Source organism: Daktulosphaira vitifoliae, unplaced genomic scaffold (assembly GCF_025091365.1).
Source record: "Daktulosphaira vitifoliae isolate Bord-2020 unplaced genomic scaffold, ASM2509136v1 Scaffold_5, whole genome shotgun sequence".
NCBI classification, from domain to species: domain Eukaryota; kingdom Metazoa; phylum Arthropoda; class Insecta; order Hemiptera; family Phylloxeridae; genus Daktulosphaira; species Daktulosphaira vitifoliae.
The window spans coordinates 30,444,251-30,466,439 of NW_026099576.1; the positions used below are offsets into that span (position 1 = coordinate 30,444,251).

At 23.7% G+C, this 22,189-nt stretch overlaps 2 protein-coding genes across 3 annotated transcripts; one reads left to right on the forward strand and one right to left on the reverse strand.

The window, feature by feature from the left end:
• Positions 1-1,898: 1,898 nt before the first annotated feature.
• On the reverse strand, positions 1,899-2,508 carry LOC126907475 (coiled-coil-helix-coiled-coil-helix domain-containing protein 1). Its single transcript, XM_050688791.1, has one exon. It carries the CDS (start codon positions 2,392-2,394, stop codon positions 2,029-2,031), a length of 366 nt encoding a protein of 121 aa, XP_050544748.1. The 5' UTR covers positions 2,395-2,508; the 3' UTR covers positions 1,899-2,028.
• A 2,120-nt stretch (positions 2,509-4,628) lies between these two features.
• LOC126908380 (vigilin) lies at positions 4,629-19,402 on the forward strand. Of its 2 annotated transcripts, none has more exons than XM_050690388.1 (24): positions 4,629-4,797; positions 6,513-6,818; positions 7,198-7,413; positions 7,914-8,120; positions 8,190-8,405; positions 9,440-9,623; positions 9,880-10,010; positions 10,124-10,292; positions 10,351-10,463; positions 10,842-10,995; positions 11,078-11,256; positions 12,261-12,392; positions 12,447-12,593; positions 13,198-13,353; positions 13,422-13,772; positions 14,252-14,470; positions 14,527-14,745; positions 15,091-15,220; positions 15,312-15,466; positions 15,598-15,726; positions 15,921-16,031; positions 16,400-16,600; positions 16,897-17,127; positions 18,594-19,402. In XM_050690388.1, the coding sequence occupies exons 2-24, from the start codon at positions 6,585-6,587 to the stop codon at positions 18,840-18,842; spliced, it is 4,233 nt and encodes a 1,410-aa protein (XP_050546345.1). In that variant the 5' UTR covers positions 4,629-4,797; positions 6,513-6,584; the 3' UTR covers positions 18,843-19,402. The 2 variants fall into 2 exon arrangements, with proteins under 2 accessions (XP_050546345.1, XP_050546346.1); XM_050690389.1 differs by lacking the exon at positions 4,629-4,797 and adding an exon at positions 5,310-5,328.
• Positions 19,403-22,189: the final 2,787 nt, after the last annotated feature.

Sequence of the window (22,189 nt, forward strand, 5' to 3'; positions counted from 1 at the left end):
ATATACTATGTTATTAATTAATATTATTATTATTATGTGTGTAACAAAGTTATAAAATATTATATATATTTAAATAATTGCTTTATATTTCTCGAATAAACAAATTAATTTCTCATTTAAGAAAAAATATTAAATTTTTTGTAATTAAAATCAACTATTGTGAAAATATAAATGTGGTAGCATTGATTCCTTTAATTTCTATAATATTGCACACTGGTTCTCAATCTTTTAAATTTTATGAAGTATGCAACTTAGATTATGCCAAGGCTTAAAATTTAAGACAGACTGAAAAATAATTATTATAATTTGAACACATGGTACCAGTAGTTGGCCTCATTATGGGCAATTAATGAGTTTTTTTATCTATCTGAGAATAAAATATTTTTTGGAGCGTTTGTTAGATTTTGCTAAAAAAAAACTTAAAACTAGGAATACCATTTACTGAAATTGATATTCCAACATTCATATTCATACATGCTCACTGATTTATGAGGTCCCATGTAAAATATTAATATTTGACCTTTTTATTTTTGGTGTTGATATTAATTTTACCATGATTTGTGTTTCATTATAAATTTTAAGCACATTCTGGATCAATATTGTCAAGAAATTCATCAGAAGTATAGATTTTTACAGTAAAACTCGTGTCATTGTTTTATAAAACAAAACCTCATTTATAAATTTGTAATTCTAGCAACATGATATTTAATTTTAAAGACTAGATTTTATCATTAGTTTATATTTTTATTTAATTTTGACCAATGGATTTTAATAAGATTGATTGTTCTACGATATTTAATTTTCTTATATTCATTAACTATTCGAAAATTTTACTTTATTAGCAACAGTTTATAAAGAATTTTGTTGTAATGAATATTCAGAATCGGGCTAATAATTGCAAATCCCATATGAAATTTTTTTCCAATAAGTTTATTGTTGTTCAATTTTTAAAATATTATCCACAAAGTTCAAACAATGGAACATTTTACCTGATACTTGTTCTATTGGTGACAAAAATACAGCAACACTCTATGTGTATCTTGAGTTACGTTATGTGATTAAAAATACACACGTTTTGGTATAGATTTTAATATTTTAATTATTAGAGGCCAAGCAAAATTTTAACAAGTTTTTCTATCATTTTTCTTTTTTATGTTTCAAAATTTTTTCAGTTTAATACGATTTATTTAATTTTTTAATGGGAAGTTATAGTAAAAAATACTTGCAAAAACCATCATTTTTGAATTTTTATGCACAATCACTTAATTTTAGAAATATTGTGGTCCTGGAGAGAGTATGGCTGTTAAGGTCTAACTTAGCTATGCTATCAAGAGAGTTCAATTCATTTTACTGAACTGTAATAACTCTCTCTTTTTTAAATCACCAGCAGAAATTTATAAGGTATAATATTAAAATTTAATGTTAAATATTAATTTAAATCTTAATAATCATGTTTTATAACATAACTAATATACATCATTATTATCATCTCCTTAGCTGCTATCTCAACTATATAGAGGTCAGCTCAACCTTAGTGATGTAAAATTATATTTATACAGGCTGTAGACCAGACACAATCTCATTATAGATGAAGGAGCCAGTATAGGGCTAAATGTGTATTACTATTAAAGTTCCTGGATAGGTGACCATATAGGAACGAATAGCTAAAATTGAAGCTGAACATTAGTTTTAAAGTGCTTGAATGATCTATTGCTCATATATACTTAAAACAAGGATATAAATAACACAAATAAAATTTTAATTGATTTTTTTGAGATAATTTTTTTTTAATAATTAAAAGATAATTCTTTTTAATTAACTATATCTTTTAGGGTTAGGAGATATTTTAGTTTGAAATAGAAACAAATATGATAAGACAATATAAAATAAAAACACAACTTATTAAAAAAAAACCTGTTATGACTAAATTTAATAAAATTTAACAGAATTCTTAATTGAAAAAAACTGATTATTATTATATAATACAGGTTCTAAACAAAAACAATGAAATAATACTTAACATTTACTTTAAGGATTGGGATATTTCTTCAGGAGGTGATTCACTTCTCTCGGGGAAAGGTTATGTTGTCCAGTAGAAATTTTTCCTTCTCTCAAATCTTGTTTTCTTTTATATTTTTCGACTTGATGTATTTTTGAACAGGTTTGAAATTTATTTATTTCCTCTGAACAAAGACTTTGGTCAAATTCGTTTTTCTTAAAACATGCAAACATAATCGACATTTCGTGAACGCAAGCTCGTTCTTTTGATCGATCACCTTTTCCAGAAACGCTATTCTTCAACTTAAGAGGTAAGAGCTCTTCAAATATTACATTATTTGGATTTTTGGTATATTTTCTCATATCGCGAAACAAAAGAATATTGTTCAAACGCATTATAAATTAATCTAAAATAATAATAAATAGGTGAAATAATAAGTTATTGCAATTTTTTACAATTTTATCTGAAAAATTACTGAAATAAAAAAATTACGCTACTTTAAATATGTAATGATTCTTATCACTTCAAAATCAAATAAAATAAAAGAGTTTTGAGATATTACAATTTGCACCAATGTTCATAAAATCGTAACTGAAACGGTAGTACCGTAAAACCAGTACTAAAAATTAAAAGAAATATAATTCCAAGTTTTTTTTTGGATTATTTTGATCCAGACAAACTTGGAATTATTCTACGCCATAAACATTTTTTATCATGTTGTATATTCATTTTATACATAACATTCTAAATTCATTATAGGTTACAAAATCTCCAGTTAGCTCATATAGATTCATTGTCTAATTAGAGGAGTTCATTGAGAATTACTCGATTACATGGAACCAATGATTTCAAGCAAAGTTTTTTTATTAAATTTCAGTTTTTGAAAATTTACTTTTAATGTCATTAAAGTCACACAATTTCAAAAAAAAATTTTTATTAGTTAAAATGAATCGACAGTGTTATGGTTGACTAATTTCATTGATACACTCTAAAAATTACGGATTTATCAATAAATATTATATTTATGTAGGGCTTTTGATTTTCCCTAAAAGAGCTGACCTGTGTCAAAATGAAAATTGGTTACAGCTTTACCAAATAATTACGTGAGATGTGTCTGACTAACTTTGAGTAAATAAGCTACCTCGTTAATATTAATAAATGTACTTAATCTTTTACTCAGAAAATCACCTTATATATCCTTATATTATGAATTAATTCATGCAGCAACATTTTACTATAAGAGGATTTTACTGAAACAGATTTCTAAAAAATATTTTATGTGATTTATTATTATTTTTGATACAATCCTCTTAATTAATCCATGCTATGTATTAAAATTTTAAGAACATAGTTTTTTGTTTTTATACGTACGTCGGTGTTTAGGTATGTTAACTATTCTTGCTAAAAATCCTCTCAGAAGACTAAAAGGAAGCTGGCTAAGACATTTAAAAACTTATTTTAATATTATTCAATATATTAATCTAAAGTAATAAGCTATCGGGAGGCACCACTGGGTAATTTTCTCAATACCTTCATCCATGTCATTGTAAATAAATTTGTTATAATTGCTTATTTTACACCAGATTTATAAATTGTAATTTTTTTTATAAATAAAAAATATGTTAGGTAATTTTATTACAATGTTATGATTCAGTTATGTTCTAATACGTACAAAATATATTATAATTTCTTAAATTTCAAGAGCCCATAATTCAATAATGCATAATTATTAATGGACATATTTCTAATTACTATTATAATTATTGAACTTAATTTCTTTACATAAAAGTTCATAGAAATGATACTTAGTGACGGCAATTAATTAATTGTATTTAACTAGTAAATTTTTCTCCCTCCTAATTTTTTTTTAACATCAAAAAAATATTGTTTTACAGGTATAACAAAATTATAATTAATAGGAATAAGAGATATGCTTATTTTTTTATGTTAGTTTGGAAAGTATGAATAATAATTTTATTAATCACCGATCGACTTAGATTATATTTGTTGAATTTAAGGTTTTTAAATAATTAAAAAATAATAACTCCAATAAGTATCAATGTAATAACTCTAAAAATTCTTTGTTGTTAATTATATATCCATTATACTTATGCTATTTTTATTTTTTGGAAATATTATTGTAACATTGTTTAATCTAGTTTACAATTACCATAACAAATTTCAAATATAAATATGATGGGTTTATTTATTACATATATTTATGTCAATATTCGGACCGAGTCCATTTACATCGAGTAAAAAGTATTAGTGAAATTAGTAATTCTTATAACTTAAATATTATTTAAATACTATAAATTACAAACTAATACAGAATTTCTGACAATTTATTTCTGTACTTTATCGACGTATCAAGCACTTGGATTAGTGTCGTATGTCTGTTATAATTAATATTTTATTTAAGGATAATTAATTGTTTTTAATTATTATAAATGTTAACTAAATGAAATATTTGAACTATTCTATATAATATAACTAGTAAATAAAACATTATGACATTTTTAAATTATAAAACACTTAAATGAATAAAATTAAAGCTTTTTATTTATTTTTAATGGGATTTTAATTTTCCTTTACTTGGCTACATTGTGAGAAGGTGAAAATTATAATTCCCTTTTTACATGTGAAATGTTTGATAGCGGTACTGGGTACAGCGGCAGCACTTTAGTCAAAATCGTTTCGATTTTGCTTCGAAGAACTCGTTGTTTTGTTTATGTTCATCTTTAATTACTCTTAGTAAATCATTTAATTCTTACGGGAAGCCAACAAACGTAATTTCAGTAAGTTTTAAATAAAAATAATTTTTTTAATAAGACTAACTTCAAAACTTAAATAAACCTCATGGCATGGCATGTTCGTCGGGGTTATGTGTGTTTGCGTTAGACACTAGGTATAGTGTGGTTGACACGTCGACTTATAAATAGGCTTTTCATGAAAATTTAATAGTGTTGGCCTTTTAACCCTTGAACCTCATTCTATATTATATACGTGTCAACATTCGAAGTTAAATTTCCTTTTTTAATATTCTGTGGTAGCTACAAAAATATAATTTTTACTATTTATATATACGAAAGTTCAGTATGTTTTATTATTTGTAGTATTTTAGTTATCTGAAATAGTAATCAAAATTTTACCTAAGTAAAATAATTAAAAGAAATATTAAACTTGGATTTAAAAACTGTAATTGTTATAATATAGAATATTAGTTTATATATTTGCTCTATGTTTATCTTAATATCAATGTATTCCTTTAAGCTTTAATACTACTTATGGATTATTAATTGAACTTACAGAAATTGTTACAGTTAAATGTTTGTATATATGTATATAACTTCGTTTAGTTGTAAACTATACTGATATATAAATTATAGTTAATGTTTTAAGTATATTAACCTAATAATTCTACTCTAATAGCTTATAATACCATATACATTCTAGTAACACAATTATAACAAGTTAAACTCATAGTTTGAAAATAAGATAAAAAAATACATTATGGGATATTTTGGTATTAGTTAACAAAACCTCTAGAGTTGTATAAATTCTTTAAAATAATAAATTATGAAATTTTTCATTACGAATAACGAAGTATATTTGAATTTTTTAAATCATAAAGAGTGTAAACAGTATAATTTTATTCAATGTTGAAAATTTAAATATTATATTTGATATATTGGTAATATTATATGTAAGTTTCTTTATAAATAATTTGCTTAAAGTCTTTTAAGTTACAATTTTTAATTGTAACTTAAAAATTAGACTAATCTTATAATTATAAATTTTATACAAGCTGAAAGGACAAGTTAACTTAAGTAACTTTTAGGTATTTATTATTTCATAAATAAATCAATATTATACCTGTTAAACAATTCTATATAAATGTTGAGTCAGTTATGTTTTATCTCATGGTAATTTCTTGTAAAGATAATTATGTTGATAGTCAAATTGAAACTTTGATATTCTGTTACTTATATATGTAAAATTTTATTTATGTCTTTCATGTTTTAAATGTACGTTTTTTCCTTGAATTATAGTTTAAATGTCAAATTAATGTAGATACTGAATTCTACTTTTTTAATATGTTAAATCCTTTCAATTTTTGAAGTGTCATTTACAATTAAAAAAAATTATCAAACTTGGATTTAAAAATTGTAATTGTTATAATATAGAATATTACTTCATTTATTTGCTCTATGTTTACCTTAATGTTAATGTTTTCCTTTAAGCTTTATTATTACTCATGGAATATTAATTGAATTTACCGAAGTTTTACAAATATTTATATTTTTAACTTATTTTAGTTTTAAACTAAACTGTTATATAAACTATAACTAATGTTTTTCTTAAAAATTCATTTCAAAATTTTTTTTTTAACTTTAAAATAATCTATAAACATTTTACTTGCAAGAATATTCTATATTATATATAATATTCTATAAAAGATTTTATAACCTTAATTTAACTATATTTATTAATGTTCAATATATTATTTTAGTGTTTCAATAAAGAGAGACCATTGGTGCTCGTTTAATTGGACAAAACGTTTGGTAAGGAAGCTATAGCAATCATGTTGGAGTTACAACAAGACATCCCTAAATTGAAGAGTGAACGTGCAGTATCAAACAGCACTGTTCAAGAAGATGCAGGTAACAATGGTAATAGTTACGATCTTGTATTTCCGGCATTACCAGATTCAAAGATTATGGGTTCCAAAAACATTGGAGTCAATGGCCATGTTGCACCATCAAATCCTCCTCAAAAGGGATGGAGTTCAAAAGTTCGAATTTCTACCGTGAATCAGGTAATTGTTAAAGTTTTATTAGTAGTAAATATCAACTGCTTTAACTGTTATTAACAAGGCTTATGAGTTCATATATTTTTTCAACTTTCCATTAAACCATTTTCAATAAATTTCAGTTTATAATGTATAACTAGGTAAAATAACACCAAAATTTGTTACAGGGAACATAACTCTTATCCTCTCCTTTTGTTTTCATTGATATGTTATAAGTTAAATATATTACGCAGTAAAAATTTAAGCTGAAATTATTTTCTTTTGAATATAATTGATTTTAGAATTTCTCTAATAAAACATATAAATGTATAAATTTACTACCCATGTTTCTTAATGTTTGGTAAAATTAAAATTATTACATTATACCTTATTTTTATTATTAAAGGTGTTCACTATTTCTGTACAAGACCGTAAATCTGATAATAGTGAAAAGTTTGGCGAAGGAGAATCAAAACGTATATGTAGCCAAATCACAAGAGAAACTGGGGCTGAAATTGAAATTTCGACATCTAAAAACATGAACTTGACTTTTTTGGTGAGAGGTAAAGAAGCTGATGTTGTGGAAGCTAAGCGTAGAATTATTGCTAGTTTTCAAACTCAAGTAAGATTATGTTAGAAACATGATTAATTGATATTCAATAAATAATTTTTTTGCAAAATAATCTTAAATAATATACATAACACTCATCATATTGTAGTTTAAACGTTGATTGAAAACATTATTTTTACAAAATGACATTTTATTCAATAAATCTAACAAATTTGATAGTTAAAAAATTATTTTTTATATATCAATAGTTAAATGATTTAAAACATCCAAGTAAAAAAAAAAATTTTTTTTTGCTTGATTAGTTTTATATTAAATTCTTATTTTTTTTCATTTTTTCAATTTTTTTCCTCATTAAAAAATAAAAAGAAACAATTATAATGTATTATACATGCTTATAAATATATTATAGGTGCGTACAATGGACTTGTAGGTCTCAGTGCATGGGCAGTTCTTGCCCACCTCTATAATAAATAAAACTATAAACTATAAATAAATTAGTATTTACTATTAATTTATTAATTATTGTTAAAATTTTAATATAAAAATTTTAGGCTACTAGTGCTGTACCTGTGCCTAAAGAACATCATTGTCAAGTTATGGGAAAACAAGGAGCTCGACGAAAAGAAATTGAACAACGAACTGGTGCGCGTATTCAAATGCCTAGTATTCAAGATACATCGGATATCATTAATGTTACTGGAACTCGAGATGCTGTTGAAAAAGCTGTTCAAGAAATACGTATGATTTCAGATGAGCTGGTAGGTTACTACATAAGTTATATAATTTTATTTAAACAATTTCTATTATTTTTCAATTTTTTTCTCTAGTCTAAAAAAGCATTTGAAAAAATTGAAATTCCCAAAATTTACCATCCATTTATCACGGGAGGTCATAATGAAAGTCTAAACAATTTGATGAAAGAAGCTGGTGTAAAAATCCATGTTCCTCCACCTTCTGTTGCTAGAGATGAAATCACAGTAGCTGGAGATAAAGAAGGTGTACAAATGGCTATTGAAAGAATTAAAAAAATTTATGAGAAAATGGTAATTATAAACTTTGTTATATTATTTTATGTAACAGTCTATTTTTGATTATATTATTTTCTTAATGTATAACTAATAATATTTAACTGTGTTTAATTATTACTAGGTTTTTTTTTTCACAATCTTAAAGTATTTATATGTTTTTAACAAAAAAAATATGAAATATTGACAATACGTTTTAACAAGTAACTCACATACGATGGGAAGGGAAGGGGGGTAAAAGAGAAAAAAACAACAGGAAAACTACTTTTATTAATATAACTATTTTGAAAATATAAAAAAAAGTCTATCAAAGTTACTAATAAAAATTAACTTTTTTTACAATATATTTTACTTTCTCACTCATTCTAATTAAAATTTTTTTGAAATAAGTCATGCATTTAAAAATAAAATATGAATTTCTCAAACAAAACAAAAAATGATTTTAAGTTGATTACCTGGATCTGTGTTTTGTATCTGATTCATTATTTACTTGTACACAATATTCCAGTTAAAAAAATAAGCCAACAAAGACTTCTACATTATTATTATAAATAATAGTGTATTATTTATTTAATTATTTTGTGTATCTTTTGGTACAGGAATCCATAGTTTCTTATGGTCAAAATTAAAACGTGTTAATATTAATAAGTAAAAGTTAAATGCTGATAAAAATGTTTTTTTACTTTTTTAGGATAATTTATTAATTTTTCTTTACTTCCAAAAAATGTTTAAACTAAATACGTTTAAATCAACTTGACCGAATATTACAATACTTTATCAAATAACTACGAAGGGCATCAAATAGCCAAAGATAAATTACTCACAAAATTTTGGCTAAATAGACTAAATACTGAATAATTTTCAAATATTTTGCCTATTTAGTCTACTTTGCAGTATAGCTTGAAAATTTCCAATAGTTTTCTTAATTGAATGTCTGAACCTCTAAAACTTAACTCCCAATTTTTATGAGTTATTTTTGAAGAAATATGTTCAATATTTTGAAATATTTTCTAGTTATGAATAATATTAAAATAATGTTATTTTTATTATAGGAAAAAGAGTCTGCCACTGTTTTTGTTGAAATACCCAAACAAAAACACAAGTATTTAATGGCACAAAAAGGAAATGCAATTCAAGATATTTTATTGGAAACAAATGTGAGTGTAGAAATGCCTCAACAAGATTCTGATAAGGAAACTGTTACTTTAAGAGGACTTTACAAAGATTTAGGAACTGGTAAATTAATTTAAACATTTTGTTTTTTAATTATAGCTTCAAATAAATCACTGGTATAATTATGAGGTGGTATTGGGTGTCATATATCCCTATAAAAATAATAATATTACCAAAGATACAATATTTTTTGTGTAGAGGAGGAAAGAAAATATTTTCTCACATATATTCTCCTTAAGATGAAACCTTAATAATGCCACTAAAATTATTCATAAATTTATATCTAAAGAGAATTATTAAGGCTGAATGATTATTTTAGGATTAACCAAACTATATGAAAAAGCTAATAGCATGACTTCTGAAACTATAGAGTGTCCTGGATGGATGCATAGATTTTTAATTGGTAAAAATGGATCAAATTTAAGAGAATTGATTGAAGACAATGAAAAAGTAATGTTATTACACATTTCTGTTATTAAAAGTTAAAATATTATTAAAATGCTTCTCTTATTATGACAGTCACATCTTTCTTAAATAACAAAAAGGTTAAATTTGTATTACAGGTACATGTTGAATTTTCTGATGACAACAAAATTATTGTTGAAGGACCAACAAATATGATTCCTAAAGTAATAGATTCATTAAAAAAAGCAATTGCTTGTTATACCTCTTCTGAACTTGTAGTTGACCCCAAGTTTTTCAAACATATTATTGGCAAAAATGGAAGCAACAGTAAAAATATTTAATATTTAAAATAAAAGAAATTATAAAAAAATGTTATATTTTGCAGTTAACAGAGTGAAAAATGATACTGGTGTACTTATTAATATATCAGAATGTGATAATAGTACTAATATCATAAGAATTGAAGGACGTAAAGATGGAGTAGAAGCTGCTAAACATGTGAGAATTACTTTGAAACTTTTTTCCTTATAGTATAATAAAATATGAATCAATAAATTAAACTTAGAGTTACAAAACAAGATTAGGTAATTAAATATTTTCTAATAATTATGAAGAATTTATAAACACTTTAAATTATATTCTCTAGCTTAAGTTACTGGTTAAATGTGTATTTATTAGATAAGATATAAGCAATATAATCAATATAATCTAGTTATAGATCCTATATAATTTATAATATTTAAATGTTCTCAAACTTCATATTTAACATATTCATAAAGCCTCTTAACCAAATATTAAATTATTGTATTAAAGTAAATATAATAGTTTATAGTTACGAACAATTTTATAATAATTTTAATTGTTTTTATGAATTAGGAATTGCAAGAAATGATTTTTAAGTTGGAAAATGAAGTCGAGAAAGAAATATCTATTGATCAACGACATCATCGTGCCATAATTGGTGTTAAAGGTGAAAAAGTTCGAGAACTTCAAGATCAATTTAATGTTCAAATAACATTCCCTAGTTCAGGTAATTATTTACTTCTAAGTAGAGACTATAAAATGTAATGAAATTTATCAATTTTTTAATAAATTTTGTCTCGTGTAATTAGTTGAAACAAAAAGTAATTTAGTTAAAATTCGAGGACTGAAGGATGATGTAAACAAAGCTTTTAAATCACTAACTAAGTTGTCCAAAGAACTAGATGACTCAAATTATATCATGGAGATTCCTGTGTTCAAACAATTTCATAAATTAGTTGTTGGTAAAGGAGGAGCTAATATAAAAAAAGTAATTTTACTTAATATTTAAATGCTAATAAAAGAGTTTGCTATTAAAAGAGGTAATATTATTTTTGGAATTGACTTATGTTCTATAAATTCTCTTTATATTACATATAGTCATCTAAAGCCATTGTCTGAGTTGAAGTGTTTAGCAGTAAGTCACTTTGCATGGTCACCACACCTTTTTACCTTTAATCAGTTACCTGATATACCTCTCAAGGGCTGACCAGCCTGTTAATGTGTAATGTATGTAAATAGAATCACTGGAGATGGGAGAGATGTTTCAAAAATAATAAATAATATTTGAATAATAATTTGATAAAAAAAATAGTATAAATTTAGCCCTTTTGGTTTATCCACTAAATAAATCATTAAAACAAAAATGATAAAAGTTCAATTTAACTCCTTTAGCTCAACAATAATAAATAAATATGAACTATAAACTTTTTCAACAAATATTTTTATTAAAATCATAAGTACACAGCTTAGTATAAAATATCACAAATTAACTATAAATAAATAAAAATATGTAGAGTCCTTATGACCAAAACTATATAAAATACTAAAAAGTAAAGATAAATAAAAAATAAACTTTTAATATTAAGCACTTGTCTATTATTTTTTATCTATCTAAATGAAGCCTTAAATTCTATGGTGGTATATGTTGTGTAAATAATAGTTGGCTGGCTGATTTATAACGTTACTGGTTTGGTTATCAAGTGTGGTATAAGTTAAAGTGGCTTTATGGTGACCACCTAAGTATTGAGAACTAAATGTTGTCATGCTTATGATAGGAGAAACTTGGTATCTTCAATGACTTTAAAGAGTATGATAAAACTTTATATGACCTCAACAACCATCGTTGAATAAATTGATATTTTAAAATTTTATTAACAGTTCTCTTAAAAATTAAAAATGAAGAACTATTTGAAGCAAACATTTTTATTATATTAATAAACAATTATGAATACACACTTTAGAAAATTAAAATTTATTTAAAAAAATGTTTAGATTCGTGAAGAAACTGATACAAGAATAGATTTACCACGAGAAGGTGAAGATAGTGATGCTATAAAAGTTATGGGAAGTAAAGAAAAGGTTTTGATTGCTTGTGAAATGATAAAGAAAATTCAAAATGAAATGGTAAGGATGTTGTTATAATACATATTTGTATAATTAAATGTTTCATTTATTTAGGGAGATATTTTAACTAAAGAGATATCTTTGGGAAATGTTAAAGTACGAAATGTTATTGTTAATTTGGGTAATAAATTTATTCAATCTATTAAAGAAGATTGTGGTGGTAATGTAACTCTAAAATTGCCAGTAGTCAAGGGTGATAATGTAAGTATAGTTAATTTAAATTCTTAACATTGTGTATTATTCTTGTTAACTTTTTATGTTGCACAAAGAAAAATGTAAAATGAAATATTAAAGAAAATTGATAAGTTCTGAGTTAATTTATTTATACACATTTTATTATTAAAAAAAAATAATAATAATAACACATTGGATGATGAGTCACAAAGATATGACAAATCCAATAAATTATGATCTTATTATCATTTTGTTGAAATTTTTTATAATAATAATTATTATCTTGTTTAAATAATATAGGTACTTTTTTACCTATTTAATTATAACACCATTACCTGTTATACTTAGTGTCTTCTTTTAAAAACCTCAATACAACTATTAGGTAGAATAAAGAAGGAAATAAGAAATTTGAGTAAAAGTTAGTCAATGAATAACTAATTATTTTCATTAATAACTTAAAGAGAAAACTATTATAGTAAAAATTATTTTAAAAACTGTTATTTTAGAAATAAATCATACTAATTATAAATCAAAGTAAAAATTCTCCAAAGAAGTTAAAAAATTTTAATGAAAATTACTTTCGGTATTAGAATTAATATAATTACATACATTTAATAAATTTTGTATGTAGATTATAGTTATCAAAGGTCCTGAAGAAGATGTTGATAATGCCATTGCACAAATTCAAACAATGGTAGATGAAGTTCATAGTTATGTTTTAGACCTAAAAGTTAAACCTGAATTCCATAAGTATCTTATTGGAAAAAAACGTTCCAATGTTAACAGGGTAATCTATTATTTACAAAAATAATTTTGATAGAATTTTATTATTAGACATTGATTTTTATATTAAAGATTCGAGATATGAGTCATACAAGAATTATTTTCCCCCCTGAAACTGATTCAACAAATGAAAATATTACAATAGTTGGTAAAAAAGAAAATGTGGAAAAAGCTAAAGCAGAACTAGAAGTTATGATTACTGATATTAGTAATGTTATTGAAGACCGTGTTGAAATAAATGAAAAGTACCATAAAAGTTTTGTTGCCAAAAGAGGAGAATTTTTGCACAAGTTAGAAGAAGAATGTGGTGGTGTTAAGATATCATTTCCAAAACCAGGAGCTGGTGATAAAGTTATTCTCAAAGGTAGCAAAGCAAATGTTGCATTGGCAAAACAAAAATTACTGGATCATGTTAAAGTTTTGGTACATTTTATTTTTTTAATTATTATTTATTTTTTTATTATTAAAATTTAATTATATTCATTATACCAATCCTAATTTTTGATTTTAAATCAAATAAACAATTTTTATAAGAACTAGAACTTTTTATATATTTTGTTTATATATTTGATTGAACCAAAATCAAATTAAGCATTAATATTTTAAGGTTAAAAATTAATTTTTTATCACATAATTAAAATGTTTGTTGATTTTTTAGTTCTAATAACTACCTTAAAGGTCAAAACTAGTTTTATAATTTTATTAATGATTTTTAAATCTTCAACAAAGTCTGTCTACTGTTTGATTTATTTTGCACAATTTTCGAACCAAACTATAATGTTTTAAAGTTTGTTTGATCATTTTTAATTTTAAGTTGACTTTCGAACTGAATAAGTCTGTAATGTCACTATTTTAAATTATTTAAAATTGTATAACGTTATTAATTTGTTATTATTTATTAGGAAAACACTGTTCAAGTTGAAGTTAATGTTGATCCAAAGTATCATCGTCATTTTGTTGCAAGAAGAGGTGAAATCATAAACCGCATAATTGATGATTGCAATGGAGTATCAATAACATTCCCTAAAGTTGCAACTAATGATAGTGTTGTCATTATCAAAGGTGATAAGAGTAATGCTGAGGAAGCCAAACGAAAAATTGAGGAAATTGTTAAGGATTTGGTAATTAAATGATGACTAATGAATTTGCATATATTAATATATTTTAAACATTTTAGGCAAATATTGTTGAAATTACAATGGAAGTGCCTCCAAAACACCATCGGCACTTTGTTGCTCGACGTGCTGAAGTAATTAATCAAATAAGTGCTGATTATAATGGTGTTACTGTAACATTCCCTCAAGTAAATTCTAATTCTAGTGAAGTGTTAATTAAAGGCCATAAGAATTTTGTTGAAAAAGTGAAAAAGAAGATAAATGATATAGTCACTGATTTAGTATGTTAATTTAAATAAATAATCATTATTTTGTTTATCTTTTTATGAAAATTAAAATGTTATTTTGTATATTAAGAATATATATATATATATAAATATATAATATATATTCTAAGTTACATTTTAGAATATTTTTCTTGTAATGACTAAATTAGTAAAGTCTTCAATTTTATTATTTGGTCATGTTATAAATATCTAATAAATAATTTTTGTAATTACCTTTATAAATACCTTTATGTAAAGATAACATTAAAATTAATATTTTCCTTAATAAATAGAAATATTTGATTTTTTATTTTCAATTTAATGATTCGGTTTACTAATTTGTTCTTGTTATTTTTATAGGAACAACGTATTACAATTGAAGTAATCATACCTCAAAGAATGCATAGAATATTGATGAGAAATCGTGATTTATTAGATAGTTTGAGAAAAGATTTGGATGTATGGATTAAATTCCCTGAAAGACCATTAGGTAATTATCATTAATTTTTATGTAATATCATTATTAAAATAGATAAGTTCATTTATACTTGATAAAATGTTTATTGTTAATTAAAAAATAGAAGATCAATACAATCGAGAACAAGAAGATGCTAATGGCGAAGAAGATGAAAACCGTCCACCTAGTGTAAATGATGTAGTTACTATTTTTGGTAAACCTGAAAATTGTGAAAAAGCAAAGCAGACATTAATAAATAATATACCTAAGTCTATTGATGTAAGTTAAATATCAAGAAAATATTTAATATCAAATAAGTAGTTAAAATATAAAAAATATTATTTGATAAATTAGTTTTTCTTTTAGTCATATATAGATTTAATTATTCATATAACAATAATTTTTTTTAGTTAAATGTACCTGCTGAATATCATAGAGCTTTAATTGGATCTAAAGGTGCAACTATCAGAAAATTAAGTGAAGATTACAATGTTCAAATTAAAGTTCCAAATCAAGATCAAAATGCTGATATCATTAAAGTAAGTTTAAAAAAACATTATATGGAATTAAATATCTTAAAATTTAACATTTTTGTATAATTTTCAATTAATATTATTGCTTATAATTAATTAATTTTAATAATAAATATTTGTAATAAAATATAGAATAAATTAAAAAATTTCCTAGTATTTGTAAAAACTTTATAACAATACTATGATTTTTTTTTTTCAAGATTACTGGTGTTCAAAAAGATATAGATGAGGTTGTTGCAGCTATTAAAGAGGAAATGAGATTATATGATGTTGACAAAGAAGATAGACAGTTACGTTCGTATGAAATTCAGGTAATTATTGTTGTTTCATTAATAAAATAAATATGAACACATTATAATTTATTGAATCAAATAGAATAATAATTTATGATATTTGATGCTGAAAATAGAACATAATTTAAATTTTAATTCTTGGCTTCTTATCTATAGAATATTTTTGTAAGGATTATATTTTTAAAAAAATGTTAAAGTTGTTTCTAATGTGATTACATGTTTAAGCAATTAATTTTTGATACCATGGTAAATTATAATTTAGTTATAATTTTAATTTCAATTGTTAATCTATATATATTTCAATCTATATAATATTATTGCTAAACTTATTAATTTCCAAAAAGAAATGTATTCTAATATTTAAATTATTTATTTATTTTTTATAGATGGTTATTGAATCTGAATTCCATCCAATGATAATTGGAAAAAAAGGAGAAACTGTACGGAATTTACGCAATAAATATGGTGTACAAGTAAATCTTCCTAGAAGAGGTGAAGGTAATAATGAAAATACTGTAACTGTTGTTGGTTATAAAGAAAGTGCTGAAAAAGCAAGAGATGAAATACAAGAAATGGTTGATAAACTTGTAAGTAGTAAAAGAAGATGTGTATTAAATTATAACTAGAGTATAGATTTATATACATTAATCAATTTTGTTGGCTCCATTTTAATAAGACTCAAGTTAGTGTAAATTTTTTGTTGGATTATACAACCTAATTACATCATAATCTTAGTAAGAACTCATTACTAAGTTTTCAAGTATATTAATATAAATTTGTACGGTCTGGTGGTGTGTTTGTAATAACATTAATAATAAAATTTATAAATGCATATAATACCAGACTTTAATTTTGATTAGTAATTAATATTTTTTTTCTTCAGAAAAATGTCTACAAAGAAGAAATTTTCATTGATAGTAGAATTCATTCAAGATTAATAGGATTTAGGGGTCGTAATATATCTCAAATAATGGATAAATTCCATGTTGATATCAGATTTGCAAAATCAGACAGTAGTAATCCTAATCTTGTTACAGTCTATGCTCGTGATGATGCTTCACAAGATGATGTTCTGGATTGTGTTGATCACTTGGAAATGATTACCCAAGACTATGTAAGTATTTAATATTTTTAATAATTTGGTCTTTATTATCAATACCATTAGCTGATTTTGTTTAAAAAAATTGGAAAATATAGCTTAACTTTTAAGATATTTTGAAAGATTTAGATTTATGAATTTTAAATTGAAACTGTAAAATATCTTATGTGTTATACTTAAAATTTTCCCAATAATTATTATTCATAAACTCTAGTAAGACAGCTTTGCTGACCTATGAAAGAGATTGTTGCGTGTATTATTGATAATCTCAATGTAAATTAATATAATTTTATCATAGATATTTTTTAGTTATCTTCCTATAAAAATTTTAAATGAAATTATAATACTCCATGATAAATACTTATTGAGTTACAAGTATTTTAATAAATTGTGTAAATGGAGTTGGCTCGGGGGTATTTGTATGCATTTTTGTTATATGAATATATTATGAAAAAATAATTTTTTTTTTAATCAATCAATTATGAAAATAATATAAAAACACATAAAAATAATAATTAAAGACTTTCAGTACTGCTTTGCTGATGTTAGCATAATAATTACTGACCCACTGTGCTATAACACAGTGCCTGTTGAGGGTTGTGTAGTATGGTTGGTTCAGATCTTACTAATGAAAATAATACTTGTATATTTTTGGAAAAAATAATTAAAAAATGGCTATTTTGAAAATTAAAAAAAAAAAAGATAAAAGTTATAGAGTTGGTCAAACAGGCTAAGAACCAATAAATATTTACCGGTTTTCTTACTTTTTGAACACTGTGTATATAAATAGGTTGGTTATTTAACTATGAGTCACAATATTTTTAAAAGTATAAAACATGTTATAATCTTTTCTTCTCAGAAGTTAATAGGATATTACAACAATTTTATGATTTGATAAAAATGGATAAACATATTTCTATTTTAAAAATTGAAGTTAATTATATTTAAAAGGAAAAAAGGGAGAGATAGGACAACATTTTTTTTGAAAATTATAAATTTGTAAAGGAACCATAAAAAAATTACCATAATATGTAGTTAAATTTTTTGTTTTTCTTTTTAAGAATAAAAACTTTAATTCAATTTACCAATCATAAACAATATTTTTAATGAAAACATACATAACAATTGTGTTTGTTTATCAGGTAGCTTATTTACCATATAATGATATAGTTAAGAAAATGACTGGCTGATACAACTTTTAGACCAGTATTTTGGAAGTTATTTACAATTTAAATGGGTTTAAATGGCATGGGTTTTGTTATCATTATCACCAACAAATTTGAAATTTGATGGTTATTTTCCTCCTGCTACCTAGATATAAAAGTTATTTTTGAGTTATTGAGTTGTTCACAATAACAAAATCATTCTGTTATTATTAACTGAATTCTTTTACTGTTATATATGTTATGTCATTAAAATTACCAATGCATCAGTGATTTTTAATTATTTCACTAGTTACAAATTTTGTTGTTATTTTATAGCTGGATGATTATCTAGAAAATGAAGCAAGAGCAAGTTTGAAACCAAAAACTGATAAACAATCAGTTCCTAATGGTACATCAAATAATAGCTCAGGTGGCCCTGGATTTGTAATGGCTAATGGTGCTCCTTGGGAAAAAGCTCATCCTGATACAAATAGTACTAGAGACTTCCCATCATTTGCAGGAATTGCCAATAACTCTGGCTCTGAAAAATCTTCTGCGCCAAGCTGGGGAAACGGGCGTCGTTAGTTGCAATCCATTCATATAATTGTTTCCAATTATAAATTTTTTTTTTTTTTGCTATTTTAATGAAATAAATTTTTATAGTGTCTGGATGCCACTAACTGAAATTATTATTCTTCATAAAATTACAATTATATATTTTAAGAATAGATTAATGTTTTGATGAAAAATATGTGTTATTAAACATTAAAAATATATATGTTTATATATATATATATATTGAAATATTAGATGGAAAAATCTATATTTTCCAGGCTGTGAAGAATTATGCTGTATAAAATTATAGATTATAACCATTTTGGGTCTCATTTTCTCTTGTATCCGCTATACTCTTTTTATAACAGATAATCATATTAACTGAAGTGTTTTAGTGTATGGTTTCATATATATTAATGTAATGATATGTCTAAACAATGTTAACAAATTTGTTATGCCCCCCGTGTTACATTATTATTATTTTTTTGTTTTAAACTTTAAAATGAATTATTTTTCCTTTTGGAAATTACATTTATAAAAATAATATTTATACAAACATCTAGTGATATACAAATAATTTTTGTATAATATTTATTAACATTGCATTATTTTTAATGATATCATGGTGTGAAAGTATATTAAATTCAAGAGACTTGGAAGCAAAGGAAATTAAAATATGATTACTTTGACAACAAGAATTATGACATAAATAGACTAATATTTTAATTCTATTTATGATGAATTATTTATTTTGTTTAATACATACATTTTTTATATAACACTATTTCTAAATAATTTTAGATCAAATTGTTGTAATAAATAGTATTTTCACATATCTTTCTGATTCAAGTCTTTATTTATAGCATTATGTGAAAATTACTCGATTTATTTATATAATGTACAAAACTAAAAAAAAACGGGACTTATTAAAGATATGTGTAATTAATCTCAAATATAATTTTTTTAGTTATTTAATTTTTTGTTGTTAACAAGTTATTATTAACAAGATTTGTAATCATTTACAATTTATTATTGATAATTTTGTAATCTAATAGTTATTCAATAGCATACAGTTACCATCTCTCATTATTAGACTGCTCAGAAGTTTTATGGAAACAACTTGTTCTTAAAAATTGTTCAATATCTATTTTTAATAATCATATATGTTAAAGTAAAAAAATTAATTAAAATAAAAAAAAAAATTGTTAAAAATAAAAACTTAAAAAGTATTTTTTTAGGCTTTAATTCGTTTTAATTGAAACCTGTAATGTATTATTATCTCCAGTGTTTACTGATTTATAAAATGAAATTCAATTTTGACCTTAGTAGATTTGTTTTATATAAATATATTGAATTGCTTAAATATTACACAATCGACCAAATTTTAATCTTTTTTTTTTCACTAGTTCTTTTTTATTAATACATTTGTTTTTCACCTATATTTTTGTGCCCTAATCAGTGTAATGTATTGTGGAAACTGTATAAATAATATAATGTTCAGGGTTGAATATTAATAAATTAATTATTTATAACAATTTTTTAGTAATTATTTCATCTCAAAATATTGTATATACCAATTTAAATTATAAATTTCACTTCCTTATTTTACGAATTGCTTCAATCTAACACATTAACTTTTGATAAAACAACTATACTAATATAGAGCTTTTAACAATTAAATCATTTTCAATTCATGTTAAACTTACCTACAAGCAACATGTGTGTTTACTTATCTATAATCGCATTTATAGTTTCAGATACTCGTTACAAACCTTGCACGTATGGCAGGTAAAAACATATTTTTCTTCTCAAAATTCATAAACAAACTAAAACGCCATCGATCTGTAGCAGCTTTAAAAAAACAAATTCGCCCAAACTAAAACAACCAATCAAAATATCTAAAATAAATAACTACACAATCACGGTTAAAAACAACAGAAAACGTTAAAAGATTAACACAAAAAACAATAATACTCTCTTTGATCAAAATACTGAGTCAAATAAAAAAACTTTCACTAAAATACTAAACATTAATTATTTTTCTAAAGCTACACAACCTTAATAAGAGAATTGTTATTGCAAATGATTATTCTAAAATACTCATAATATAATAATAGAAGCTCTCAAACATTACCAAATAACACCTACTGGACCAATCTTGGAACTATTGTTATATTTTGAAAATGCCGTATTTTTTTCAAATATCGAACTAATTAGCTTTTTATACAAAAAACAAGTTTTTTCACAACTGTCCTTGTGAGAAAGATTTCAATCAATTTGAAATCCTCAGCACTGGGATCATAAATAGAAACTGATGAAGAAGAAGAAGATCCAATAACTCCAATAGACTTAGATTCCGAATTTAATTGTAAGTAATTTATAGACCTATTGTCACTAAATAAATGATAAACCCACGAAAATCAATCCTAGCAAAAATATCAAAAGGTAAGCTTCAACTGAATCTTTTATAAATTTATATCAATATAAACAAAAATATCCCAACTTGCCAAACAAGAACACTACACCAGAAATTAATCCACCAATAAAATAAAAAAAACAAGTTATACTGAAAATCGTCGAATCATTAAATGCCAATCAAATAAGTTTTTGATAAAGACAGCAAGACATTACAAATATTCAATTTAAAGATACGATTTAAAGGATGTCTAAAATAATCCAGACACAGAATTCATTTAGTCAGTGTTATATTTCTCTTAAAACAATGATTGACATTATTGAATAATTATGACCCAAACTTCAATCTGCAAGCAGTAAAATTCAAATGACCCGTTTTACAAATACATTATTTCAAAAATATATGGATCAAAAAGATAATAACATTTTTCAAAATGACAACTTATCTTTACAATAACCACATTAAAGTAACTAACACTAACAAATATACAATAAAAATATCGGTAGTTTTATTACCATAATAAAACAAAAAAAAATACGTTAAATATTAATTTTTTTAATAATTATAAAAATGTCAGAGTTATACTTTTCTCAATTTCGATAAATGAAGTGATTAATATCATAAAACTATCAACAAATTCATATTGACATCAACATCAAAACCAAGGGAATACATTTATTTTAAAAACATACAACAAACCGTAGATAGTTTTAATGTTTGGACCAAAAGAAATAATTTAAGATTTTCTCTAAAAAAATATAAAAAAAACGGAAATAAAGTCATTTTCTTTATCATTGGTGAACTCAATGTTTCTAATAAAGGAATAACAATAATATAGATCCCTAGTCTCGTAGGCATTGTCGGTAATGAACGTGCAGATTTAGTAGTTAGAGCTATGAGCAATAACTTGTTATTAAATTTTTTATCGATGTTCCAAAGAAAATCAAATTTATCAAAAATT